The following is a 23,778-nucleotide window of genomic DNA, read 5'->3' as shown; positions in this document are numbered from 1 at the left end:
ATGGATTAACATATGATTTATGCTAAGGAATATCCCACATGTGGTTGAAAACAACGTGTATTCTGGTGTTGATGGGTGTTAGGTCAAGTTGGTTGGTAATGTTTTTTATATATCCTTGCTGATTTTCTTTCTATTTTTTCTACCAATTTTTGAGAGTGGAGTGTTAAAGTCTATAGCTATTGTTATTGAATTTTCTATTTCTATATTCAATTCAGTAAGTTCTAGTTTAGCATATTTTGGGCTCAGTTGTTAGGTTTTTATAGTTTATGATCTGTTCCTGCTGAGTCAATGCTTTTATCATTATAAAACGTCTCTCCTATTCAGTAGCAATATTTTCTTAAAGTCTATTTTGTCTTTTATTAGTACAGCCTCTCCTGCTCTATTTTGGGTATTGTTTGCATCATATATCTTTTTATATCATTTTACTTTTAACCAATTTGCATCTTTGAAGCTAACTTCTCTCTTGTAGCATATAATTAAATCATGTTTTTTTATCCACTCAACCTGCCTCTGTCTTTGAGATTGGAACATTTAATGATTTACATTTTATGGAATTACTGATAAGGTAGGATATATGTCTACCATTTTGCTATTTGTTTTATATATATCTTATGTCTTTTTTGTTCCCTGATTTCTTCATTACTGACTTCTCTTGTGTTAAATAGATACTTTCTAGTGTACCATTTAAATTCCTATGTTGTTTCTTTTACTCTTTTTTAAAAAGTTATTTTCTTAGTGGTTGCCCTGGAGAATACAATTGCCATCTTAACTTAAAGCACTCTAGTTTTGATGAATACTAACTTAATTTCAGTAGTATGCAGAAACATTGCTCCAGTATCACTCCATTTCTTCTCCTCTCCCATGCAATATTATTATTACACAAATTACATCTTTATATATTGGAAAATCATCAACACAGATTTATATTTATTGCTTTATGCAGTTGTCTTCTAAATCAGATAGGAGAAGAAAAGAATTACAAAAATTACATTTATATTTTATTTTATATTTATCTGTGTAGTTACCTTTACTGATACTAGTATCTTTCATTTTAGGGTAAAGGAGGTCCTCTTGGTCAGATCTGCTGGTTGTGAATTCTCTCAGCTTTTGTTCATGTTGGAATACCTTTATTTTTTTTACAATTTGAAAAATTATTTTGCTAGATATAGAATTCTTGGCCAATGGGTTGCCTCCTCTCTCCTACACTGTTAGTAGGTCACCACACTGCTTTCTGATCTCCATAGTTTCTGATGAGTCAGCATTAACATTATTGAAAATTTCCACTATGTAATGAGTTGGTTTTCTCATACTGCTTTCAAATTTTTTATCCAAGTCATTCTACAGTCTGACTATAATGTGTTTGGGTGTGGACTTCTTTGAGTTTATTCTACTTGAGGTTTGTTTGTTTTTTCTATCAATTTTCAAACAATTTCAGCCATTATTTTCTCAAATACTTTTTCTATCCCTCCTTTCCATTCCTTTTGGCACTCCCATTGTGCATCTGTTGGTATACACACGGTATTACACATGAAGCTCTTTTCAGCAAGCTCTTTTCATTTTCCTTTATTCTTTTCTCTTTCTATTCCTTGGAGCTGATAATTGTACTTGATCTATTTTCAAGTCACTGATTGTTTTTCTCTGCCAGGTCTCATCTGTTGTTGAGCTCCTTTAGTGAATTTTTCATTTCAATTATTGTACTTTTCAACTCCAGATATTCTATTTGGTTCTTTTTTATAGTTTGTAATCTTTATTAATATTCTGTGTTTGGTGAGATGTAATTGTCATACTGTAAGGTTTTACAATATGTTTCCTTTGGTTCTATGAATATATTTATAATAGGTGATTTTAAACGTATGTCTGGTATGTCCAACATTTTGGCTTCCTTAGGGAGAATTTCTATTCACGGCTTTTCTCCTGAGTATGTGCCATATTTTTCTGTTTCTTTATGAGTCACATATATTTTTTATGAAAACTGGACATTTTAGATAATGTAATATGGCAGCTCTGAACATGAGGTCCCTATTTCCCTGGGTTTGTTGTTATTATTGTTTTAATTGTTGCTGGTGTGTGTGTGTGTGTGTGTGTGTGTGTGTGTGTGTGTGCATTTAGTCACTTTCCTGGACTAATTCTGCAAAGTATATATTATGGGTTGAATTATGTTCCCTCAAAAAGATATATTTAAGTTCTACCTCCCAGTACTTCAGAATGTGTCTTCATTTGAAAATAAGATCTTTGCAAAGATAATCAGTTAAAATATGATCATTAGGATAGCCCTTATCCAGTATGACTGCTGTCCTTACAAAAAGGAAATCTGCACACAGAGGTGGGTATGAGGGAAATGATATGAAGACCCACAGAGAGAAAAGAGCATGTGACTATAGTGACACATCTATAAACCAAGAACATGGCCTTTCCAACATCTTGATTTTGGACTTATAGTCTCCAGAATAGTGAGACAAAATATTTCTGTTGTTTTAAGCCACCCAGTTTTTGACATTTTGTTATGGCAATCCTAGGAAACTAATACAATTTATATTCCCCATGGTGTGCAGCCTCTGAATTGTCTACTAAGAGGGGCTAGTATTCAGCTAATGACTGATTAGAGATTTCCTTAATTGCTTTGAATGAATAAGTCTTCCACTGTTTGTCAAGGAGTCCTGTGTATATGTGTTGAGAGATTTTGAAGCTCAGGCAGTTTACCAGTTTGCCTTCTGCTCCACTTTCTGTTTGCACAGGGCCTCAAGGTCAGCCAGAGGTGAGAAATTGAGGCCCTCTGAGATCTTTCCTGAGCATTTGCACAGCTCTGAACATCCATGACCTAGATCATCAGCAATATGCCAGAGTCTTTCAAAGGCGCTATGGAGATGTCTTTCCTCAGATAGTCCAGGCTGGGATTTTGTTTTCCTAAACTGCTATTGTTGCTTTAGGCAATTGTTGTGTTAAATAATTGCAGTTGATTGTTTAGACAAATGCCCAGAAAACAGGGATTTCCCCACAGAGCCACCTCTGAGTCAAACTAAATAACAACAATGCCCTGCAAATGGGACTTTTTCAAACAGCTAAGAGATATGTCAAATAAGAATAATGCCCTAGAAATGGGATTTTTGGGGGGAAGTACCTGCTTTGCTCCTGCCTAGTGGCTAAGAGACTGCTATTTTTCACAGCCATTGTGACTTCAGGGCTGCTGGTTTTCAAGGCTACTTCAGAGCTGAAGAAATGAGGATGTGAGTAGGATAGTAAAAAAAAAACCCAGAAGTGCCACAATTCTAGTAGAGGTTCAGAAGTTTTTTTTAGCATAAATTCTCCTCAGATTGTTACAAGATTTTCTGTCTCTAAAGTACAGGAAAAGTTTATTTTAACATTTCTTCTGGCATGTCTCTGCCTTTATGGTGGAACAGATATAGGGGATCCTCAGTCTACCACTGTGGCTACCATACTTGTTTCTAAATCAGGTATATAAAAAGTAGAGTTTATATAGACACACTTTGCTTTATGGCGCTTCACAAATATTGCGTATTTTACAAATTCAAGGTTTATGGCAACTTCGCATGAACAATCTATTAATACTATTTTTTCCAATAGTATGTGCTCACTTCATGTCTCTATGTCACATTTTGGTAATTCTTGCAATACTTTAAACTTTGTCATTATTATTATATCTGTTATGCTGATCTCTGATCAGTGATCTTTGATGTTACTGTTGTATTATAATTGTTTTGGGGCACCACAGTCCGTGTCCATATAAGATAGTGAACTTAATTGATAAATGTATATATTCTGACTGCTCCACTGACCAGCTATTTGCCCATCTCTCTCCCTCTCTTTGGGCTCATTTGTACCCTGAGACACAACAATATTGAAGTTAGGCCAATTAATAACCCTACAATGGCCTCTTTAAATCAAAAGCCAGACATGATTAAGCTTAGTGAGGAAGGCACTTTGAAAGCTGAGATAGGCCAACAACCAGGCCTAACAGTTAGCAAAGTTGTGAATTTAAAGGAAAAGTTCTTGAAGGAAATTAAATTAAAAGTGCTAGTCCAGTAAATACGTGAAGGAGAAGAAAGCAAAACAGCTTTATTGGTCATGTGGAGAAAGTTTTAGTGGTTTGGATAGAAGATGAAACCAGCCACAACATTTCCTCAAGCCAAAGCCTAATCCAGAGCGAGGTCCCAACTTTCTTCAAATGCTATGAAGACTGAGAGAGGTGAGGAAGCTGCAGAAGAAAAGTTGGGAGCTAGCGGAGGATGGTTCATGAGGTTTAAGGAAAGACGCCCTCTCTATAACATAAAGGTACAAGGGGAAGCAGCAAGTGTTGATGGAGAATGTGCAGCAAGTTATCCAGAAGATCTAGCTAAGATCACTGATGAAGGTGGCTGTACTAAACAACAGATTTTCAGTGGAGACAAAACAGCCTTATGTTGGAAGGAGATGCCATCTAGGGCTTTCACAGCATTGGCTTCAATGCTTCAAAGGACAGGCCAATGTTTTTGCTAGGAACTAATGCAGGTGGTGACTTTAAGTTGAAGCCAATGCTCATTTCTCACTCCAAAACTCCCAGGGCCCTTAAGAATGATGCTACATCTACTCTGCCTGTGCTCTATCAATGGAAAACAAAGCCTGGATGACAGCATATCTGTTTACAGCATGGCTTCCTGAATATTTTAAGCTCATGTTAAGACCTACTGCTCAGAAAAAAAAGATTCCTTTCAAAATATTACTGCTCATTGACAGTGTAAGTGGTCATGCAAGAACTCTGATGGAGATATACAAGGAGATTAATATTGTTTTCATGCCTATTGACACAACATTAATTCCCAGGCCTATGGATCAAGGAATAATTTGGATTTTCAAGTCTTCTTATTTAAGAAATACATTTCATAAGTCTATAGCTGCCATACATAGTGATTCCTCTGATGGATCCGGGTAAAGTAAATTGAAAGCTTTCTGGTAAGGACCCACCCTTCTAGATCTTAAGAACATTCTTGATTTATGGGCAGAGGTAAAAATATCAACATTAACTGGAGTTTGGAAAAAGATTGCAGTTCTCATGGATGACTTTGAGGGATTCAAGTCTTCAGTGGAGGAAGCAACTGCAGATATGGTAGAAATAGCAAGAGAACTAGAATTAAAAGTAAAGCCTGAAAATGTGATTGAATTACTGCAAGCTCATGATAAAGCCTGAATTGATAAGGAGTTACTTCTTATGGATTTGCAAAGAAAGTGGTTTCTTTCTTTTTTTTTTTTCTCTTCCCTTGAGTGAATATTGTGGAGGGAAAAAAAGGAGTTTCTTAAGATGGAATGTACTCCTGGTGAAGTTACTGTGAACATTGCTGAAATGACAATAAAAATTTTAGAATATTACATAAGCTTAGTTGATAAAGCAGTAGCAGGTTTTGAGGGGATTGAGTCCAATTTTGAAAGAAATTCTATTGTGGGTAAAATGCTATCAAGCAGCATTGCATGCTACAGAGCGATGTGTCGTGAAAGGAAGAGTCAATCGATCCAGCAAACTTCATTGTCCTATTTTATGAAATTGCCACAGCCACCCCAACCTTCAGCAACCACCACCCTGATCAGTCAGCTGCCATCACCACCTTCCACCAGCAAAAAGATTAGGACTCACTGAAGACTCAGATGATCGTCAGCATTTTTTAGCAATAAAGTATTTTTAAATTAAGGTATATACATTGATATGTAGACATTACGCTATTGCACACTTAGACTACAGCATAGTATAAATATAACTTTTATATGCACTGGGAAACCAACAAATTGATGTGACTTGCCTTATTGTGATATTTGCTTTGTTGCAGTGGTCTGGAACCGAACCTGCAATGCCTTTGACTTATGCCTGTATATTAAAAGCATGGCTTGGCTAACACAGAACTAGATGTATATCCTGGCTTTTCTGCTTCCAAGGTAGATAAATGGACAATAGTTATCTTGACATCTATAAACCTCTTTTTGCATATCTGTACATTGAGTTAGCAATATGTACTCTACTAGATAACATTGACACTTTCAGGTCTGCCATCATGACAGTTCTTCTCTTAGTAATTACAGAAAAAGAAAAATGAAGATAAAATTGAATAACATTGTAAACTCTTCAGGTGGCAAAATTTAATGTCCTTCAAAATTTAATATCCTTCAAAATTTAATATCCTTCAAAATGTCTCCTCTCTGTTCTCAGTCCCGTTTCAAAAGTCATTTATAAGCAGTCATGGCATGACAGTTTTTCATTTAGATTTCCAGAGTTCCTGTCCAAACCTCAGCATACCTGCAGGGTGTGTAAAAGATACTCCTCTGGGCACTGGAGGAGCTACGCAGCTGAGCCTAACATTGAATGACTTACACATCTTCCCCTTTGGTTTAGCAGCCCCATGTAGAACCTTCAAGACTATCCTCCTTCAGACTGGAGGGCACTGTTTCACGGAGTGTATCCCCTGAGTTTGGAGAATCTCTGATAGTCCTGAAAGTGAAGAGAAATGTGCCTGATACCCCAGCCCAAGTCTCTTATCCCACATTCTACATTTTCAGAGTCACGGACTACCTGAATACTGCAGTACTCCAGGGATGCGTAACATGACATTGCCTTTGGCTCCTTGTATCAGTCAGGGTTTGGTCAGAGAAACAGAACCTCTATATCTACATCTCTACCCTTACCTGAATCTCTATGTCTATTATCTATGTACATATTTATAAAAATTAAAAGGATTTGATTTGTTACAGAGATTTGACCTCCTGCTATTGTGGGAGGGACCTAAGCAGTCTCTATAAACCTGTTGTCCTAAGTCTGAGGCTGGGAACTTGAAGTTCAGGCAATCTAGACAGGGCAACATATATAAAAGTGAGAGAGAGCAAGAACAAGTTGGAACCTACAGAGAAGAGTTCAAGATCATGAAGATGAACGAAATCCATGTCAGCTCTTAGTACCTCTGACCTGATGGTGTGGGTATCTTACAGAAGTGGGGGCCCATCATCAGCAAGCTCAACACACACCCCTGACCCAGGGTTTGGAGAAGCTGAGGGAAGATCTTGGGGAAGGTGGAGCAGTTGCAGGCTCAGTCACTGCCGCATGCTAATGAGGCAAGCCAGTAGATATGTGACAATGACAGCAACTATGTGGGCCATCACACATAAAACAATGTATGTTGTAAAAGAAAAATTGCACTGAACACTTCTTTAAAATGGCAAGACAGATTTCAGTTGAGCTACTGCAGTAGAGAAGAGAAACTTCATACAGAACTGAGCTTAACTCCAAATACAGCAAAGACAGCTGGGGATTTTTAGCCAATGAGCAGAATGAGGGGGTCAGTGGCTGGAAAACTACCAAGATGAACTTGAATAGATATGGGGGGGATTATTGCTAAACTGAGCTCAGCTGGCCAAAGATGAAGCCTAGGCAAGATGGCAGCTCAACGGAGCCTGGCTATGGTTTGGTCATGGAGGGATTCCTTGTCAGTGTGAACTGCGTAAATAACAGCTGGTTCACTTCTGTGCTCCAGATTTCACACAAGAGTCTTTCTTATGGTCCAGTCCAACTGAGAAATTTGGGAAATGTGGTTCAGCCAAGGTAACAATGACCAAACCACCACTCTCCTCTTTGGTGGCCGTGCTTCTTACCCTAGGCTTATTTTCCTGCAGTGAGACCCAGAGCACGGGGAGTGGATGCCCTCACCATCGCCCCTAATGGTAGATAGGTGGGTGGGGGATCTATTGGCAGGACAAGGGCCAGCTTTTCCCCCTAGTTCTACTTTCTTTCTATCTTCTGATGAGCTTTCTAGTGCTTTCTCCACTCCCAGGTCCTTGCCCCTGGGACAGCAGGGGAGGCATGGTTCCATGTGGGGCGTGGGCCTGGTCATGTTTCCTGAGATCTATACAGTATCATTAGTGGACTTTCTTGGATACAACCAGCCAGAAAACAGCTAGTATTCCTACAACCAAAGCAAGACCAATTTCATTTCACTTACTCTTAAGGGACAATTTAGAAATACTTTACTTCTGAGGTTTATGTGTGCTCCAGGCTTATGAGCCTTTGGAGACGCTCAGGACAGAGCTTTGCGTTATAAAGGCAACAAATGTGAGAGCTACCAAGGCCCAAAGCTTGTTCAGATGGTTAGGACCCTCCTTCCCTCTGTCCTCGGGGTCAGGCCTTCTCTGCTCCTGCCCACAACTTTCTGTGACTACGGCGGCCAGAGTGATGGGTCGCTGGTTAAGAGACAGGCTTATGTGGCAGGGCATTTCACTCTCTCGCCTTGCTGCTTGGTGTCCACAGCCTGATAAAAGGTAAATACTTTGCTTCCTGAAAGCCTAGTAACAAAAAATATGAAGAAGGAGACGAGGTAATAAGAGGATAGTAAGTGAGCTAATGCCTCTGTGTTTATGGGAGGAGGTCAGCATTTGCTTTGTAAAATTGAGATACTTAGAAATAAAAGTCTTTTTGTATCATTTAGAGTTATGCAGGCAACCATCAAAAAGATCTAAAGCCATACGTAGTTTAAAATGTTTGTTTCCAGAGATAAGAACAGGGATGCATTTCAGAGACAGTGGAGTAGAACAGGAAGTTGCAACTTTGCACTATAATCCTTGCCTCTTGGATTTCCTTTTTTCTATCTGAATGCATTATTTCGATAATAATTAAAAGACAAGTCAAACTAAACCCTTCCAAATAATCTTAGTCTATTGAATATGTCACATATATTTTGTTAATTATTGAAGCCAGGCTACATTTAATGAAGGTGGAACAGAAAGGACAGAGCTGCTTTATTTCAGAGAATCCATGAACATCCTTTTGAGCAATATAGGCAGGAAAATTCAGAAATTGTAATTTATATAGAATTCTAAAACTCTTCAATTACAATGGATAAAGAGAAGAAAATACAGCTCAGGAGAGTGTTTGGATATTACCGGGGCACAAGTTTTGTAATCATTAATATAATTGGTGCAGGAATTTTTGTGGCCCCCAAAGGGGTATTGAAGTACTGTAGCATGAACGTGGGGCTCTCCCTGTGTGTTTGGGCTGGCTGTGCCGTGTTGTCCATGACGACAACACTCTGTTATGCAGAGATGGGTGTAAACTTCCCATGCAGCGGATCTAATTACTATTTTATCAAGAGATGCTTCGGCTCCTTGATCGCTTTCCTGTATCTCTGGACGTCGGTGTTTCGGGGCCCAGGGATAATTGCTGGCCAAGCCCTGCTCCTTGCTGAGTACGGCATCCAGCCTTTTTATCCCAGCTGCTCTGCCCCAAAGCTGTCAAAGAAATGTCTGGCTCTAGCTATGTTGTGGATTGTGGGAATTCTGACTTCTCGTGGTGTGAAACAGGTGACTTGGCTTCAGATAGCTAGCACAGTGCTGAAAATGTCCATCCTTGGCCTCATTTCCCTCAGTGGAGTGGTGTTGCTGGTGAAAGGGAGAGAGGAGAACGTAGATCGGTTTCAGAATGCTTTTGATGGTGAATTTCCAGATGCCTCCCAGTTTATAGAAGCTGTCTTCCAAGGATATTTTGCATATTCAGGCGCGGGATGCTTCACCTTAATAGCAGGTAATTAACAATCCATTGAGGAAAAAAAAATCTCAAGCCATGACATTGTATGCAATATGAAATGCATAGCATGTATTATATTTTGAATTTTAAATAAATGATTCAGTGTTTTTTTCTTCCTTATGACTTTCTAAATCAGGTCATACCAGCCTTGTACTTGTCATCTACTCTTAATTTTTTTCCTGTTTATTCCAAAATAGTTATTTGATTGGACAACTTCTCTTTTCCAGCTTTATTTTCTGGGAAAACAGATTTGGGGCCTCTGTGTTAATCTAGGTTCCTTTCTGTTAATGGATGGATGGATGCTGAGGTTTTGAAATTATTCCCTACCCATGAAGCTGTAAATGCAGGAATGATCTAATGCCAGAATGTGTTTGCATTGTGGGTGGTGTGCCACACTTATTTATTTATTTTGGGGATTATATTTTATATTTTCTTATAACTTATTTTTCTTTCATTGATGAATGTCATATTAAAGGTTCCTATAACAAAACAAACTGATTTTTGTTTTTTGGGTTTTTTTGTTTGTTTTTCTTTTTACTTTTATGGAGTGCTTCACGAATTTGCATGTTACCCTTACACTGGGGCCATGCTATTCTCTGTATCATTCCAGTTTTGGTATATATATCCTCCCAATGCAAGCACTGATTTTGGATCCAATTAGCCTTTTGCACATCAAAAGGCTAGTTGAATCCAAATGATAAATTAGTGAGAAAGCTATAACTTGCAAGGATACATTATAAGAGCAGTTGCCCTACAGCAATCTTGGATGCTTTAAATGGTACATTAGCCAAACTGCAAAGGTAAATACTTGGGCCCCCCCACCTGTAACCATGACTGCAGACGTCTGAAAGAGGCTCCCTCCCCTTCCCCATCCTCCAGACGAGCACTCCCTGCGCACCTGACACAGCAGCTCTCTGACCCCTGTCCTCATGGCAGCGCTGGGCAGCAGGTGGCTGAAGCGGCTGCCCAGGTGGAACAGCACTGCATTGGCTCACTCAGAACCTTAGGGCAGAGCAGCAAATGCTGATTTTTGCGTTGCACTTGGACTGGGCTCTTAAGTATTTTTAAAAAGAAGAGAATCATGAATATTCTAGATTGCTCTGAGGCTGGATTTAAAACCCTTCTCTTCAATGTCAGGACAAAAGTGTTTCTCTTTTCATTTCCAAAGTCAGTCTCTTCCCTTGATCTCTTTATCCTTTCCCTTCCACCTCCTTCAGGACTGTTCACATTCTTTTATTTCATTTTTTTGCAACTTCAACCTCTTTACTAGTTCTTTTTCTTGACATTTAAATATGAAGCTGTTGCTTCTTGGCCTTTTGGCTAAGATCAAGTGTAAATATGAAGCCAACTATTGACTCTGGAACAAAATTTTTCTTTAATCTTAGGACCCTCCACTGATGTGTCTATCATTCATTAAATCATTTGAGCAGCAGCTATCTTTGTAAACACTGGCTGTTTTTAAAACTCTGTACCAGTGCCTCAAGATGAGTAAGATGTAGTCTTTACCCTAATGAGGCCTACAGCCTAGTAGAAGAGACAAGTCCTAGATTTTGTAGATAACTTGACCTCTGCCACTTCCCAACTGTGCAAGTATCTTCTCCTCTCTGGACTTTTTTTTTATCTGAAAAATGTACATCATGGCTTAAAATCACTGTAATTCTACTCTTTATAAACAAATAATGGCATTTGGTGTTTAATAAGTAGCCATAAGGAATAATATAACTACTATAAAAATTGAGTAGAAGGAAAGGTCAATTTTCACTCTCACTGAGTGGAAAAGGTGGCAATTTGAATGGAATCCAAAAAATTCCAGGAGTAGAAAAATAGGAGTGACGCTGTGGCGATAAGTATGCAGGGTGGATATAAGACATGGCATCAGTCTCGGGGGACTGCAAAATGATTCCTTCTAAGGGTCTTGAGAATGATACGATTACTGAGGCAATTACACAGAAGAAGAACAAAGTGGCATAGGATTGGAGACCAGGACTGGACAATGCCAACTTTTAGGCAGTAGGTGGAGAAAAAAGATCCAGTGAAGAAGCCAGAGGAGCCTCGGAGAATCATGAAGGAAAATCCCCAGAGTTTCCAAGAAGAGAGGGTCATCAACGTGGTTAAATGCTTCGAAGTTGAGGAGTGTGAGGACTGATCAGAACACTTTCACTGATACAGTAAGAGGTCCTTGGTGAACTTTGAGCATGAGAGGAAGTCAGTGTGCACTGAGTCAAAGAGTAAGGTATTAAGGAAAGAAAGCTGTGAGGAAATTAGTCTTTTATGAGGTTTATGATTAAATGGGCTGCTGCAATTTGAGGGGCTGGCTGAGCAAAACTTTCCCTCTCTTTCCCATTGTCTCTCTCCTTTAAGGATAGAAGAGATCTCTCTGGCTTTTATTTGAGCCAATTTCAACTTGTTCCATTGCCAGAGATGTTCCACTGTGAGATAATTATTCTCAGCTGCAAATAGATTTACAAGATTTACTAATTTACAAGCTATGATGAATTCCTCACAAGCAGCTGGCAGTAAACCAAGCTGGAGGAATTTCTGTGTGTGCGGGAGTTGTTAATTTACTAAATACATTTTAAGTAAGACCAAGTTCTAAGTAACACTTTTACTTGTCAAATGGTGATTTGTAGGCAGCTGATGTTGCATGGTGTAGGAATGCCCATCTTTTATGTTCAAGACCCCAGGATATTGACTACCTGTCTGGCTATTATAACCCTTCATTATAAATTAAATTCTAATCTCTACCTATCTATTAATTACATACATAATGAGAATGAGTAAAAGGGCCCAGAGGAAAGTACAGTTAATCTAAAAAATTGGGCTTCTGTTTGCTCCAAAGCTTTCACTAATAACTATGCTCATTAACAACAACCATTTCTTAAGCACTTATTATGTGCTAGGCCCTGAGATTGGAATTTTGTTGTCTCTATAGTTTCTATTTCAGGTAAGAAAATTAAAACCTTCACGGCCAATGCACTGTCCAGAAGTCCCTCAACTAGTAAGTGGTGAAGACAAGGCTAATTAGAGCTTTCTAATGCTTTATTCTTCAAGTGCTTAATCAGCTCATATTAGTGTGTTTCCCATGGACATTACATACAACCCTTGGACAGATGCATAGCAGAAATTTGATATATGTCAAAGGATAGATATTTATTAGTGAGAGGTATTTGGTTTTTTTTTTTTTTTTTTTAGACGGAGTCTCACTCTGTTGCCCAGGCTAGAGTGCCATGGCATCAACCTAGCTCACTGCAACCTCAAACTCCTCGCCCCAAGAGATCTTACTGCCTCAGCCGCCCAAGTAGCTGGGACGACAGGCACACACCACCATGCCTGGCTAATTTTTTCTGTATATATTTTTAGTTGTCCATACAATTTCTTTCTATTTTTAGTAGAGATGGGGTGTTGCTCTTGCTCAGGCTGGTCTCTAACTCCTGAGCTCAAATGATCCACCCGCCTCTGCCTCCCAGAGTGCTAGGATTACAGGCGTGAGCCACCATGCCCAGCGGGAGGTATTTGGTTTTAAGTAATGGAAACTAACACACATTAGCCTAACCGATAAAAGTGGAACTTACTGGAAGAATAATGCTGTATTTCAAGGAAGATCTGAGCAACTAATCTTCAGGAGCAACAGGAAAAAGGAAAGCTCTAGGAATTAAAAGAACAAGATTTCTCACCCTGCTTTCTTTCTTTTTTTTACCACCATTACATTGCTTTTCTCGTGATTCTCTTAGTCTCATTGACATTTGTTTCAAATTCTTGAGAGAAATTTCCTTGTGTGCTGGCCAGGCTTGGCTTCCAGTGAGTGGTTCAGGTGCCTGTGCTTGTTCTATTGCCAGTGGTCAGGGCACAGGGTCGCCTTGTATACACAGGGTTACAGATGTTCATTTCTTTGTGTTAGGGAGTAATTCTCAGAGGATGGCAAAACTAGGGAAAGTGGTGTGACAGATGGAACAATATTTGAAAATAAGACAATCCTAGAAAATCCATTGTACATGATACTAAATCAAGATCTTTTTTATTTTCTCTTTTTGCACTTAATATTGGCATGAAGGAATGGTAAGAGCCTACAGGGAGAGAGAATTTATGACTGACTCTTACTCCATTTAGTAGGTGCTATGGGAATGTATAACAAGACAATTTTGCTAGCCAGGGAAGGAGTTTCCTCTCCTATTTCCCCAGAACAAGTTAGGACTTTGCTGAGATCTGAAGGAAGAGTAGAAGTCAGCTAGGCAACTAGGAAAGGAAAGAACATTCCACATCAGAGCACAAGCCCTATGGCAAGGAGGAGAATGGCATATTGGAAGAACTGAAAAAGGCCAGTCTGCCTATATACAAAACACAGGGAGCAAAGGGGACTATCAAATTGTCACATAATTTATACCCATTGCACTGTTTCTTTTCATACGAACACTTCCCATAGTCATTATGTTAACTCTTATCTATGTGATTGTTTAACTAACGTGTAGCTCCTCTTCTTGAGGTTTAACTTCATGTAGATTTTGCTCACCATGGTTTTCTCACCACCCAAACCCAGGGCCTGGTCCCTGAAGACAGAATCAAATGGTACAAGCCCTGTGGGCTCAGATTGCATTTTTCATTGTTATGTCTTTCTTCAGAAATTTTGCCATCTATGGAGAAAGTGGAGAAATTTTTCCCCTTTGCTTCATTTAGCACCAATTTAGGGGTGGGTAGGTATGTAGCCATCTACTAACGTGGTGTTGTGTGCGTGTGTGCGTGTGTGTGTGCGTGTGTGTGCGTGTACGTGCGGTGGTGGTGGTGGTAAAGTGGGTAGGAAGAACCCAACTCAATACTTGACACATGGAGAAATTTTAAAGATAAATTAAAAAAATATTTTTTACCAATTATGATTTTGTTCTTTTGTGTTATAGGGGAGCTGAAGACACCCAGAAAAACAATTCCCAGAATCATATTTACCGCAGTACCTCTGGTGACTATACTTTATTTACTGGTTAACATTTCCCTCCTGACTGTTCTGACGCCCAAGGAAATTATCTCTTCAGGTCTGTACACACATGGCTAAGGCAGTAAATAAAGTGCTGGTCCTTTCAGCATATCCTAAGTATCACTTTACCAGTTGGGACTGCTGCTTACTGTTCATTATTCTATATATAGAATCCACCTGTAATTTTCTAAAGTAACAGAGGGACAGAGAGTATGATTTGGCTTAGAAGGGAGAATCATATTTAAGCATGGTTATGCATTTTCTGATAAGATGGAAAGGTGTATATATAGTGCTGGTGCATGGTGCAGACCAGATTCAAAATGTTAGCGTTGCTTTCATGATCTTGTGTCACCAGAGTGACAGACACTGGGTAATCGTGCTTATATCTACTAAAACTTTCAAAACATTTGATTTCCAAATGTTCTTTTGGTGACATCAAGAATGGTAACTTTGAAATGCAGGAGACTAGCAGTTTGAAAAGTAGATGTTAATGTTCAATTCACACATATAATTCATAGTAAAATTAATATGTAAAATAATGTAGTTTTTTATCATAAATAACTCTAAAATTTATGGTGGCAAAAGGCCCTGAACATATGGAAATTTGACCGAAAAATAATTATCTTAGAGACCAAATTATAGAATCAAGAATAAAAGAACAAGAAAATCTTAAAGAAATATACATTTTGGAATGAGTACAGACTCAAGGAATAAAAGGAAATTTGAAAAGAAATGAGAAACAGGGAAAGTGGAAGACTAGTAATTTTCTCAAACCAGCAGCATTAAACCACCTTCTGAGATAAACCTATTACCCTGTACCGTTAGGGCTAATCTCTTCGGAGCGGTCATAATTGTTTGGGTGCATCTTGGAGGCACTGGAGGTGAATCTAAGGGAGGTTGTTTTTTTTTTTCTTGTTTTTTTTTATTTGGTTAGTATTTTTTTTTTTTTTTTTTTCAGAATACTACTGGATCAAACGTTTTGGTTACATAAATTGCTTTTGTACCATTTCAGTCAAAGTCCTAAGTGTGCCCATCTCCCAGATAGCGTGTATTGTACCCATTAGGTGTCAACTTACCCATCCCCTCCTCCCCCCTCTAAGGGAGGTTTTAATATGAAGATTCTGATAAACTTCGCCTCAATTCTTATGTCACTGCCACGCAGGATGCTGCCACGTGCAGCGTTGATTAACAGGGGTCTGGGTATCTCAGGGACCTGTCAACTAGACATAGTCAAGATTCTGAGTGTCTGTAGGAACAAACAAAATGCAAAACTGGGCAGAGCAAGCAGTGATTTATTAACTACCTTGCTTATGTAAAGAACATGTTTACACAGTTAGTGACGAGTGTGGTCAGGGCTGCTGCTCAGCTAGCTCAGCTGTTGTGCTTCCCTGAAGCTGGCATCTGCTGTGACTGCCAGTGCCCCGGCCATGCGGGTTGTTAAAAAAGTTATGAATATCTCCTCTGGTGCATCATGATGGTGGCAATGATTTTGTGGGTGGCACAAAAGTAGTGGCAGGTGTGGAAGACTCGTGAAGTGTTTTAACCTTACTTGCTTGTGATTTGGTTTACAGTGCTCACTCTTTCAGGCATACAGTCCTTAGGTTCTTTTTTTAAATTCTGAATTAATGTTTTTGAATTCAAATATCTGCATTTTTATTGTATTAGTGCAATAAATACAATTTAAATTAAGAAATAATCAAAAATGTAGGCCGGGCATGGCGGCTCATGTCTGTAATCCTAGCACTTTGGGCCGCTGAGGCGGGAGGATCACTTAGACCCATGAGTCTGGGGCTGCAGTGAGCTGTGATTGTGCCACTGCACGCCAGCTTGGGCAACAGAGATAGAACCTGCCTCTAAAAAATAAATAAATAAATAAAAATAAAAACCCAGCACATCCTACATAAAACAATGTATGTATAGGGACAAGCATCATAGCATTATGTATGATAGCAAAAAATTAAAGATCACCAAAATATTCAATAAGGTTGAAATAAATAATTTATAGAAATCCATATAATAGACCATTCTGAACTTTTAAAAGCTTGATATTGTTGGTGGATACTTGAAGTAAAGGGACAATGTTTATTATGCAATAATGAGAGAGAAGGCAGTATGTATATTATGATATAAGACAGGAAGTAAATAGTTAACAATGGTGATCCACTGGGATGATATTGTGGGTGATTTTTACTTTATGTTTTTATGATGAATTTTCCAAATTTTCTTTAATGAAGCTCATAATTTATATAATAGGAAAAAGTTATAAGCAAAAGAAATAAGTTCTTAAATTAAGAAACTTTAAGGATTAAGGGGTGCAATTTTTTAATCAAACAGGTATATCTAAAAGATGTGAAAAGTTTCCAAAGGATATAGAGCATTTATGATGCAGTGTGAATTGGATGCTACATTTTATCTGAGGAACCCTGAAAAGTATTACACAAAGCTGTGATAAATATTAGATTCTAATATTCATGGTTTACATAGAAGAAGAAACAGTGGTATTAATCACATAATGTTGGTGTGTGTGTCAGTGTCAGAGCTCTGACTTGTTTCTTCAATTATTTTTCTCTTAGAAAGAAAAAACAGCCTTTATTGTGAATAAAGTCTATGACTGAGGATGCAAAGGTGTCCCTCTAGAGCTAAGTGTGTGGAAATGTTGTAGAGAGGAGCCCTGGTTCCAGCTTTTAAGCCCGAGGAGCCCAGCGTTCCTAAGCCCTGCCGCAGGCTGCTGACAGGAGTGCTCACGGTTGGTGTTTTCGAGGGTTCCATGCCACGTAAGGCAAGATAATCAGAAACACTAAATAAACTCTATGGAACCAGAAGCTGAGAAGCTTTCCTTGTCCAGAGCAGCCTGCAAATAGCTGGTCCCATGTACACAGGTGTGGTTAAGAATTTTAAAATAAAAGTCGGAATTTTAGAATCACTTCCTGGTAAATTGATGCAATCATTTTTGGAGGTTGACACTGTAATATCACCCTTATTTATAATAAAAATGTATACACCTTTGGACTCACAAGTTGCACTTCTAAGAATTTGCTGTGAGGAGAATGGCACAACTATCAAGAATTGAAGGCACGAATGTTTTCATTAAAGCACATTTGTACCAGCAAAAAACTGTAAACAACCTACCAATCCATCAATATGGAATGAATAGATAAACTAACTTATAGTTATATTATATAATGGTCCCAAAGTCCTGGGATTACAGATGTGAGCCACCATGCCTGGCCTTACAGTTGTATAAGAGAATACTGAGAATTCACTAAATGATTAGATGGATGCATCTGTACTAATATGATCAAGATACGTTGGAAAGTGAGAAAAGCAAGGCTAAGTGTGTGCACACACACGACACCTACATGCAGACCCATATAAAACCCTCAACAATGCTTATATAGTCATAGAAAATTTCTGGAAGATGCAAACATACCTTAATGGTAGTTACATTAGGGGTGCGTGAAAGAAGGATTGGTGAGAAGAGAGACATTTACTTTTTATATTATTTATTTTATGCTATGTATTTTCCCAGAGCATATATGAAACAATTTGTAAAAGAAAAGAAACATGTGGAAAGGAGTTAAAAAAAAAATCACTTGTGGGATAGAGCTGAAGATTGTGTAGAAAGATGTATAAGTTTTGCCAACCAGCACTGGCAGAGCTGCGTGGGACCCTCTTCAAGTCATAACCAGCACATTTGTAGAATGCACACTGGGGAATTGAAGGGAAGTTCCCCTTGCATTACTGGAAAGAAATATTTTTAAAATGTGTCTAAAATAGGAAATGTGTAGAGGTATGGGTGTTCGGGAGAAACAACCAATAATACTTTATTTGAAATAAACAATAAGTGAGACAGGAGATAGTTTCAAACAAGACCCAATATTGTAGAATGGCACTAAGGAGAAAAGTGAAATGGCACTTGAGGCTATTTAAAACGGGGTAAGAAAAATAGAGATCTTTACGAACAAGAACAATTAATAACCTTTAATTTGGTTGCATTTAAAAAGTCTTGGTATTTGTTATAAGCCAGTATGTTGATGTCCCAGGGGCTCTCCTGGAAACCAACCTTGGCACAAGAGCACAGCCCCCAAGGACCCCTACCCCCAGGGACGCTGGGTCCTGCTGTGCCCATTCCATTGAAACACTGAGAGCTCGCACCTCTGAGACGGATTGATCTGTCCTAGCAAACATCTACACAGTGTGAACTGCACTCAAGTGGATTCTCCTGAACGATGGACACTTTTCTTCTTTGGTGTCTTTTGTACCTACTGACTTTTATTAAATTAGTGTTCATAAGGTCTCTTCACCTTTAAGCAAAAAAATCAGAACATTCTCTAAAGGCTGGTCTATAGCAGAGTTTCTCAATCTTGGTACTATTTACATTTTATACCATATAATTCTTTGTTGTAGAGGGCTGTCCTGTGCATTATAGGATGTTTAGCTACATCCTTGGCTTCTACCCACTCATGCCAGTCACAACCTCCTGCTTCCCCAGCTGTGACAATCAAAAAAGTCTCCAGATATTGCCAAATGACCCCACAGAGCAAAATTACTTCCAGTTAAGAGTTGCTGGGCCAGGCGCTGGGGCTCATGCTTGTATCCTAGCACTCTGGGAGGCCGAGTTGCGAGGAGTGATTGAGGTCAGGTGTGCGAGGCCAGCCTGAGCAGGAGCGAGAATACTGTCTCTACTAAAAATAGAAAAAAATTAGCTGGGTGTGGTGGCATGTGCCTGTAGTCCCAGCCACTCAGGAGACTGAGGGAGGAGGATTCCTTGAGCCCAGGAGTTTGAGGTTGCTGTGAGCTAGGCTGATGCCGCAACAGTCTAGCCCTAGGAAGAGAGCGAGACTCTGTCTCAAAACAAAAAAAAAGAGTTGCTGGTCTATAGACAAGCCCCAAATGTCATAAATACTTTATGTGTGCGTTATTTATTTTCTCTGTCTACATAGTTCATTTTTCTGTTAAGTATTTCAAATTGCACTGTGACGTGAGGAAGGCTCATTCCTGTGTCAGTAGTATTGCACTGTGCTTCTTTGACCCTAATGCAACTATCAATAGTCTGTAAGCTAGTTTCAGAAAATATGCATGTGAAGATCCATTCAACAAAATCAATTCACTTCACAAGTATTTATTAAAAACTCACTATATGTCTGTCACTGAGTGAAATACTAGTTTTATAGAAATGAAATGAATGATCCTTGCCCTTAATAAGTTCCTGGTTAATTGGGGAAGACATATGAAATAATAACCTCTTATGATACAGGGTAATAGGGCTAAAACGGACACATGCATAAGGTGTTGTGTAAGTGTAAATGAGAAAATAAACAAAATTAAGCAAAATTATTCATAAATGCTTAATTACTTTTTAAATTTTCTGCTTTCATTTTGAAATAATATTAAAGGGTTTACCATTAGTATCTCTCTTCTAACACAATTTCTTTTGTGTATTTTTGTCTTTCTGCAGATGCTGTGGCCATCACGTGGACTGATCGAGTTTTCCCCTCATTAGCATGGGTTATTCCTTTTGCTATTTCTGCCTCATTATTTAGCAACCTTCTGGTTAATGTATTTGAATCAGCGAGAGTGACATATATTGCGGGCCAACAGGGCCACCTGCCTTTGCTATTTCATACACTCAACAGTTACTCCTCTCCGTTTATATCCGTGCTACTACTTGTCAGTATGGGATCCCTTGCAGTTGTCTTAACAAACCTCATTGACTTGATAAACTATTTTTATTTTATGTCTTCTTTCTGGTATATATTATCAGCAATAGGAATACTAAAACGGAGATTCCAGGAACCTGATGTACCTTCACCTTATAAGGTAAAAGTAGGCTTTCTAACTTCTTGCTGTGTGAAAGAAAAGATACTGAGTGTACCCATATGTAAGAATATATTCAGAACATGAACATGTCTGAGTAGATTTATTGATTTATTTATTTTACTACTCAACAGTTGTGAAACACATAGAATAATCTGGTCGTGATTTTAATTTTCATTTTTATTGGACTGGTTTTCCCAATATAAAATCTCTTAGGTTCCATTTAATGGTTTCTTAGAGAGAAAGATAGCTCTCTGGGTGGTTGGACAGATCATTATGAGTCTTTTGACCAGAGATTACTTTGTCTACTTATGGAGCTACTTATGCACACCGGTTTCTTCCACAGTCAGGGTCAGATTTAGCAGCTGGGAAACAGAAGAGGCAAGGTGAGGTCACAAGTGATAACCTCTACTCTCCTGAAACATCAGCTTAGCATTGACAAATTCATCTTTTCAACTTTGCTTACTTTTAAACTTACTTTCCATCCAGATGAGAAAAAAATTCCACAGGAGAGGAGATAGCCTTTTAATCACAGAAAAAGAAATAAACAAAAACTTGGTAGTGTAAGGATATTGTTGGAGAAAGGGGGCCCTGATGCTCTGGTTATCAGAAAAAAAGTCTTGGTTGGCTAGATGGCACGTTCAAAGCTTTGCTTGGATGATCACCTTTAGTCCTCTCAGAAATACAAAAGGTGAATTCTACTGTGATTCCCCTTTACAGACAAGGAAACAGATTTAGAACAGTTAAGTCACTTGTCCAAGCTCACACAGCAGGGAGTGGAGCCAAGATTGAAATCCAGGCACTCTCTTTGGAGTGTTTGACTCTTACTGAGTGCAAAATATAAGAACGAACTCTGGGAGAAAGAAAGCAATGTTCTCACCACTGACTTTGGTTGACTTACGACCATCCTTCCTTTTCTGTCTTCTCTTTTACTTCTTTCATCCAGCCATCCCTGAACTGCTAGGTATTTGAGTATTAGCTATTGAGAAGCAACCTTGCTAGGTACCCTGGGCACAGAAAGAGTTAAAACTTAGCTCCTGCCCTTAGATAGTTTATAATCCATCTGGACAGTCAGGTGAACCAAAACCATGGTATGCTGATTGCTACACAGTGGCCTCCAGAGGATGCTCAGAAAACACGTGGGGAGGGGGCTCTAATCTAGAGCAGGGATGACAGCCGTGGTTCCCCTTGGAGTTGCCTCCCCAACATCTGCTCTCCTCATCGTTTCACATGCTGCATGTTTTAATGTGTTCCTTCTCTGCTGTTTTCTGACCCACACTTCTGTTAGATCACTGACTCTAATTAGACACAATTGTAAAGAAGTTATGAACCGATGATAGCTTTGTTATAACACTAAGACATGGTACAAGATAATCATTAAGAGCTTGGGCTCAAGTCTAATTGGTTGGCCTAGTAGTTGAACTTGGTCTTGTTATTTAACCTCTGATGCTCAGTTTTTTCATGTGTAAGAGAGTAATGAATAATACCTACCTCCTATTAATGTTGAATATATTAAATAAGCTAAGGCATGCAAACAATGCAGGGTCTGACATTGATGGCTATTAGTATTTATAATATTATTCAACATACATTTGCATCAAAAAGAAAGGCAAGGGCAGCCTTGAATGTAAGTGGCTTGTGTGCCCAAGAGCTTTTTTCTCCTCTCTCGATTATTTGCTAATTGATACTGAGCCGTGAGATAAGTTATGTTTCTCAGGGGTGCTTTACAAACTAAGAGGAGATTCTTAATGATTTAACCTCCAACTGAATGACCCTCTAATTAAAGGGTTTCATAAATTGTGACAATCTGTGTTATATGTTTGGGGTATGGATTCACATCTCAAAAGTGACTGCCTACTGAATTTTCTCCCTAGATTGGGTTATGTTGTGTAGGACCCTTACAATCCTAACACCAAGCAGGTACCAAAGATGGATCTTTAAGGTTCTTGGCAAAATGAATACAAAATTGAAACCAAAAATAGGAAGATTATTTTGGCTAAAGTTTTTGTCTTGATTTGTTTTGTTTTTTTAATATGCTAAGCCTATAAAGCCATAAAATTACCTTTTAATATTTACCTGAGTAACAGAGGGTCTTAAGATAGTCTCTGTGTTCTTGTCATGAACTTATTACTGCCAGGTGGTTGTCTTATCAGCAAATGGTCACTGTTGTTTCCATCCACGAACAGTCAAATGCTAGCTGCTCATTCCCTCCAACCTGGCAATGACAGTCTTCAACATCTCCTTCTCAGGCATTTATCTGAGTTCTAAGCCAGGTTTATCTAACTTCATAGCTAACTTAGCCTGTTTTCTATCACTAGCTTATATCTTTTAATTGTTATTATATAAATAGGCAGGTACCATATATGAATTTTCATATCTATTTTTTTTTAATTTTGATCTTTTCAGGTCTCTTTGCCAATTCCATTGATAGCAATGGCCATCAGCCTGTGCCTGGTTTTGATTCCACTGGTGAAGTCTCCAAGTTGGAGTTATGTTTATGTGCTTCTCTTTGTTTTCAGTGGACTATTGGTTTACATACCTTTAATACATTTTAAATTGAGGTTCGTTTGGTTTGAGAAGATGACTTGCTATTTACAATTACTATTTAATGTTTGCCTCCCTGACGTGTCTAATGAACAGATGTCAGAAGTACAAACTGTTAAGAAAAAATAGCCTTCTAAAAAAACATACCAAATTCCAGATAAAGATTAAGCACATGAGAAAACATTCATGGTAAAATTCCTATCATAACTCTCTTTCTCAAATGAAATAATGTATGTAAAAGTGCCTAGGACAGTCCCTGGCTGCAAAATCACAAAAAAAGTTGTTATGCATAATTAAAGCTCTGTTTTGTTTGGTAAAAAAACTTGAGTCTCAGTTTGCATAGCTTGATATATTGATGATATCTCTCTCATTCTTCAAATTTTTTCTGTATCTCACACCTTTTCTACTGAATTTATCTGGATCTTGTAGTAAAAGTTAATGACTAAAAATAAAAAAAGCATTCACTTCATCTTTCCTGAGTCCTTTTTTTTCCAGTACTGATTTGAAGATAAAGAGAGTAATTCCGTTTGCCTGGTTGGCTTTTCCCCTGTAGTAAAAAGAATTTTTTCAAGTGAATAGCTTTTTTAGAAGCATGAGTTTTTATGTTATTTTCCTTTGAGTGCCTTTCTTTAAATTCTGAGGTGCCTTAGAAGAACAACATTACCATGTCTTCATTTAATTAAAATGTGACCTATTGGCAGCAATGTGGTTGTGAGTATAAAATGTGTGAAAGAGATGGCTGAGTGGATAGCATCCCAGTAGTTATACTCAGCCAGAATCACTCAGTTTTAAAAATTCATCTACATGGCCTAGGCACGGTGGCTCACGCCTATAATCCTAGCACTCTGGGAGGCCGAAGTGCAAGGATAGCTTGAGCTCAAGAGTTCGAGACCAGCCTGAGCAAGAG

The 23,778-nt window shown here is 38.5% G+C and overlaps 1 protein-coding gene and 1 pseudogene across 1 annotated transcript; one reads left to right on the top strand and one right to left on the bottom strand.

The window, feature by feature from the left end:
* Positions 1-8,859: 8,859 nt before the first annotated feature.
* Positions 8,860-23,092, top strand: SLC7A13 (solute carrier family 7 member 13). Its single transcript, XM_045560876.1, has 4 exons — positions 8,860-9,544; positions 14,437-14,568; positions 19,969-20,330; positions 22,734-23,092. The coding sequence occupies exons 1-4, from the start codon at positions 8,860-8,862 to the stop codon at positions 22,998-23,000; spliced, it is 1,446 nt and encodes a 481-aa protein (XP_045416832.1). The 3' UTR covers positions 23,001-23,092.
* On the bottom strand, positions 10,084-10,183 carry LOC123645338 (annotated as a pseudogene).
* Positions 23,093-23,778: the final 686 nt, after the last annotated feature.

This window comes from Lemur catta, chromosome 9, assembly GCF_020740605.2.
Source record: "Lemur catta isolate mLemCat1 chromosome 9, mLemCat1.pri, whole genome shotgun sequence".
Taxonomy (NCBI): domain Eukaryota; kingdom Metazoa; phylum Chordata; class Mammalia; order Primates; family Lemuridae; genus Lemur; species Lemur catta.
The sequence above is the reverse complement of the archived record's forward strand: the minus strand, read 5'-3'. Positions and strand labels throughout refer to the sequence as shown.

Bases quoted from the DNA above. Each gene is read 5' to 3' on its own strand.
- SLC7A13 (XM_045560876.1), top strand. From the start codon at position 8,860: ATGGATAAAGAGAAGAAAATACAGCTCAGGAGAGTGTTTGGATATTAC. The intron at 9,545-14,436 runs GTAATTAACAAT...TTTGTGTTATAG, and splicing joins ATGCTTCACCTTAATAGCAG to GGGAGCTGAAGACACCCAGA. The intron at 14,569-19,968 runs GTCTGTACACAC...GTCTTTCTGCAG, and splicing joins CAAGGAAATTATCTCTTCAG to ATGCTGTGGCCATCACGTGG.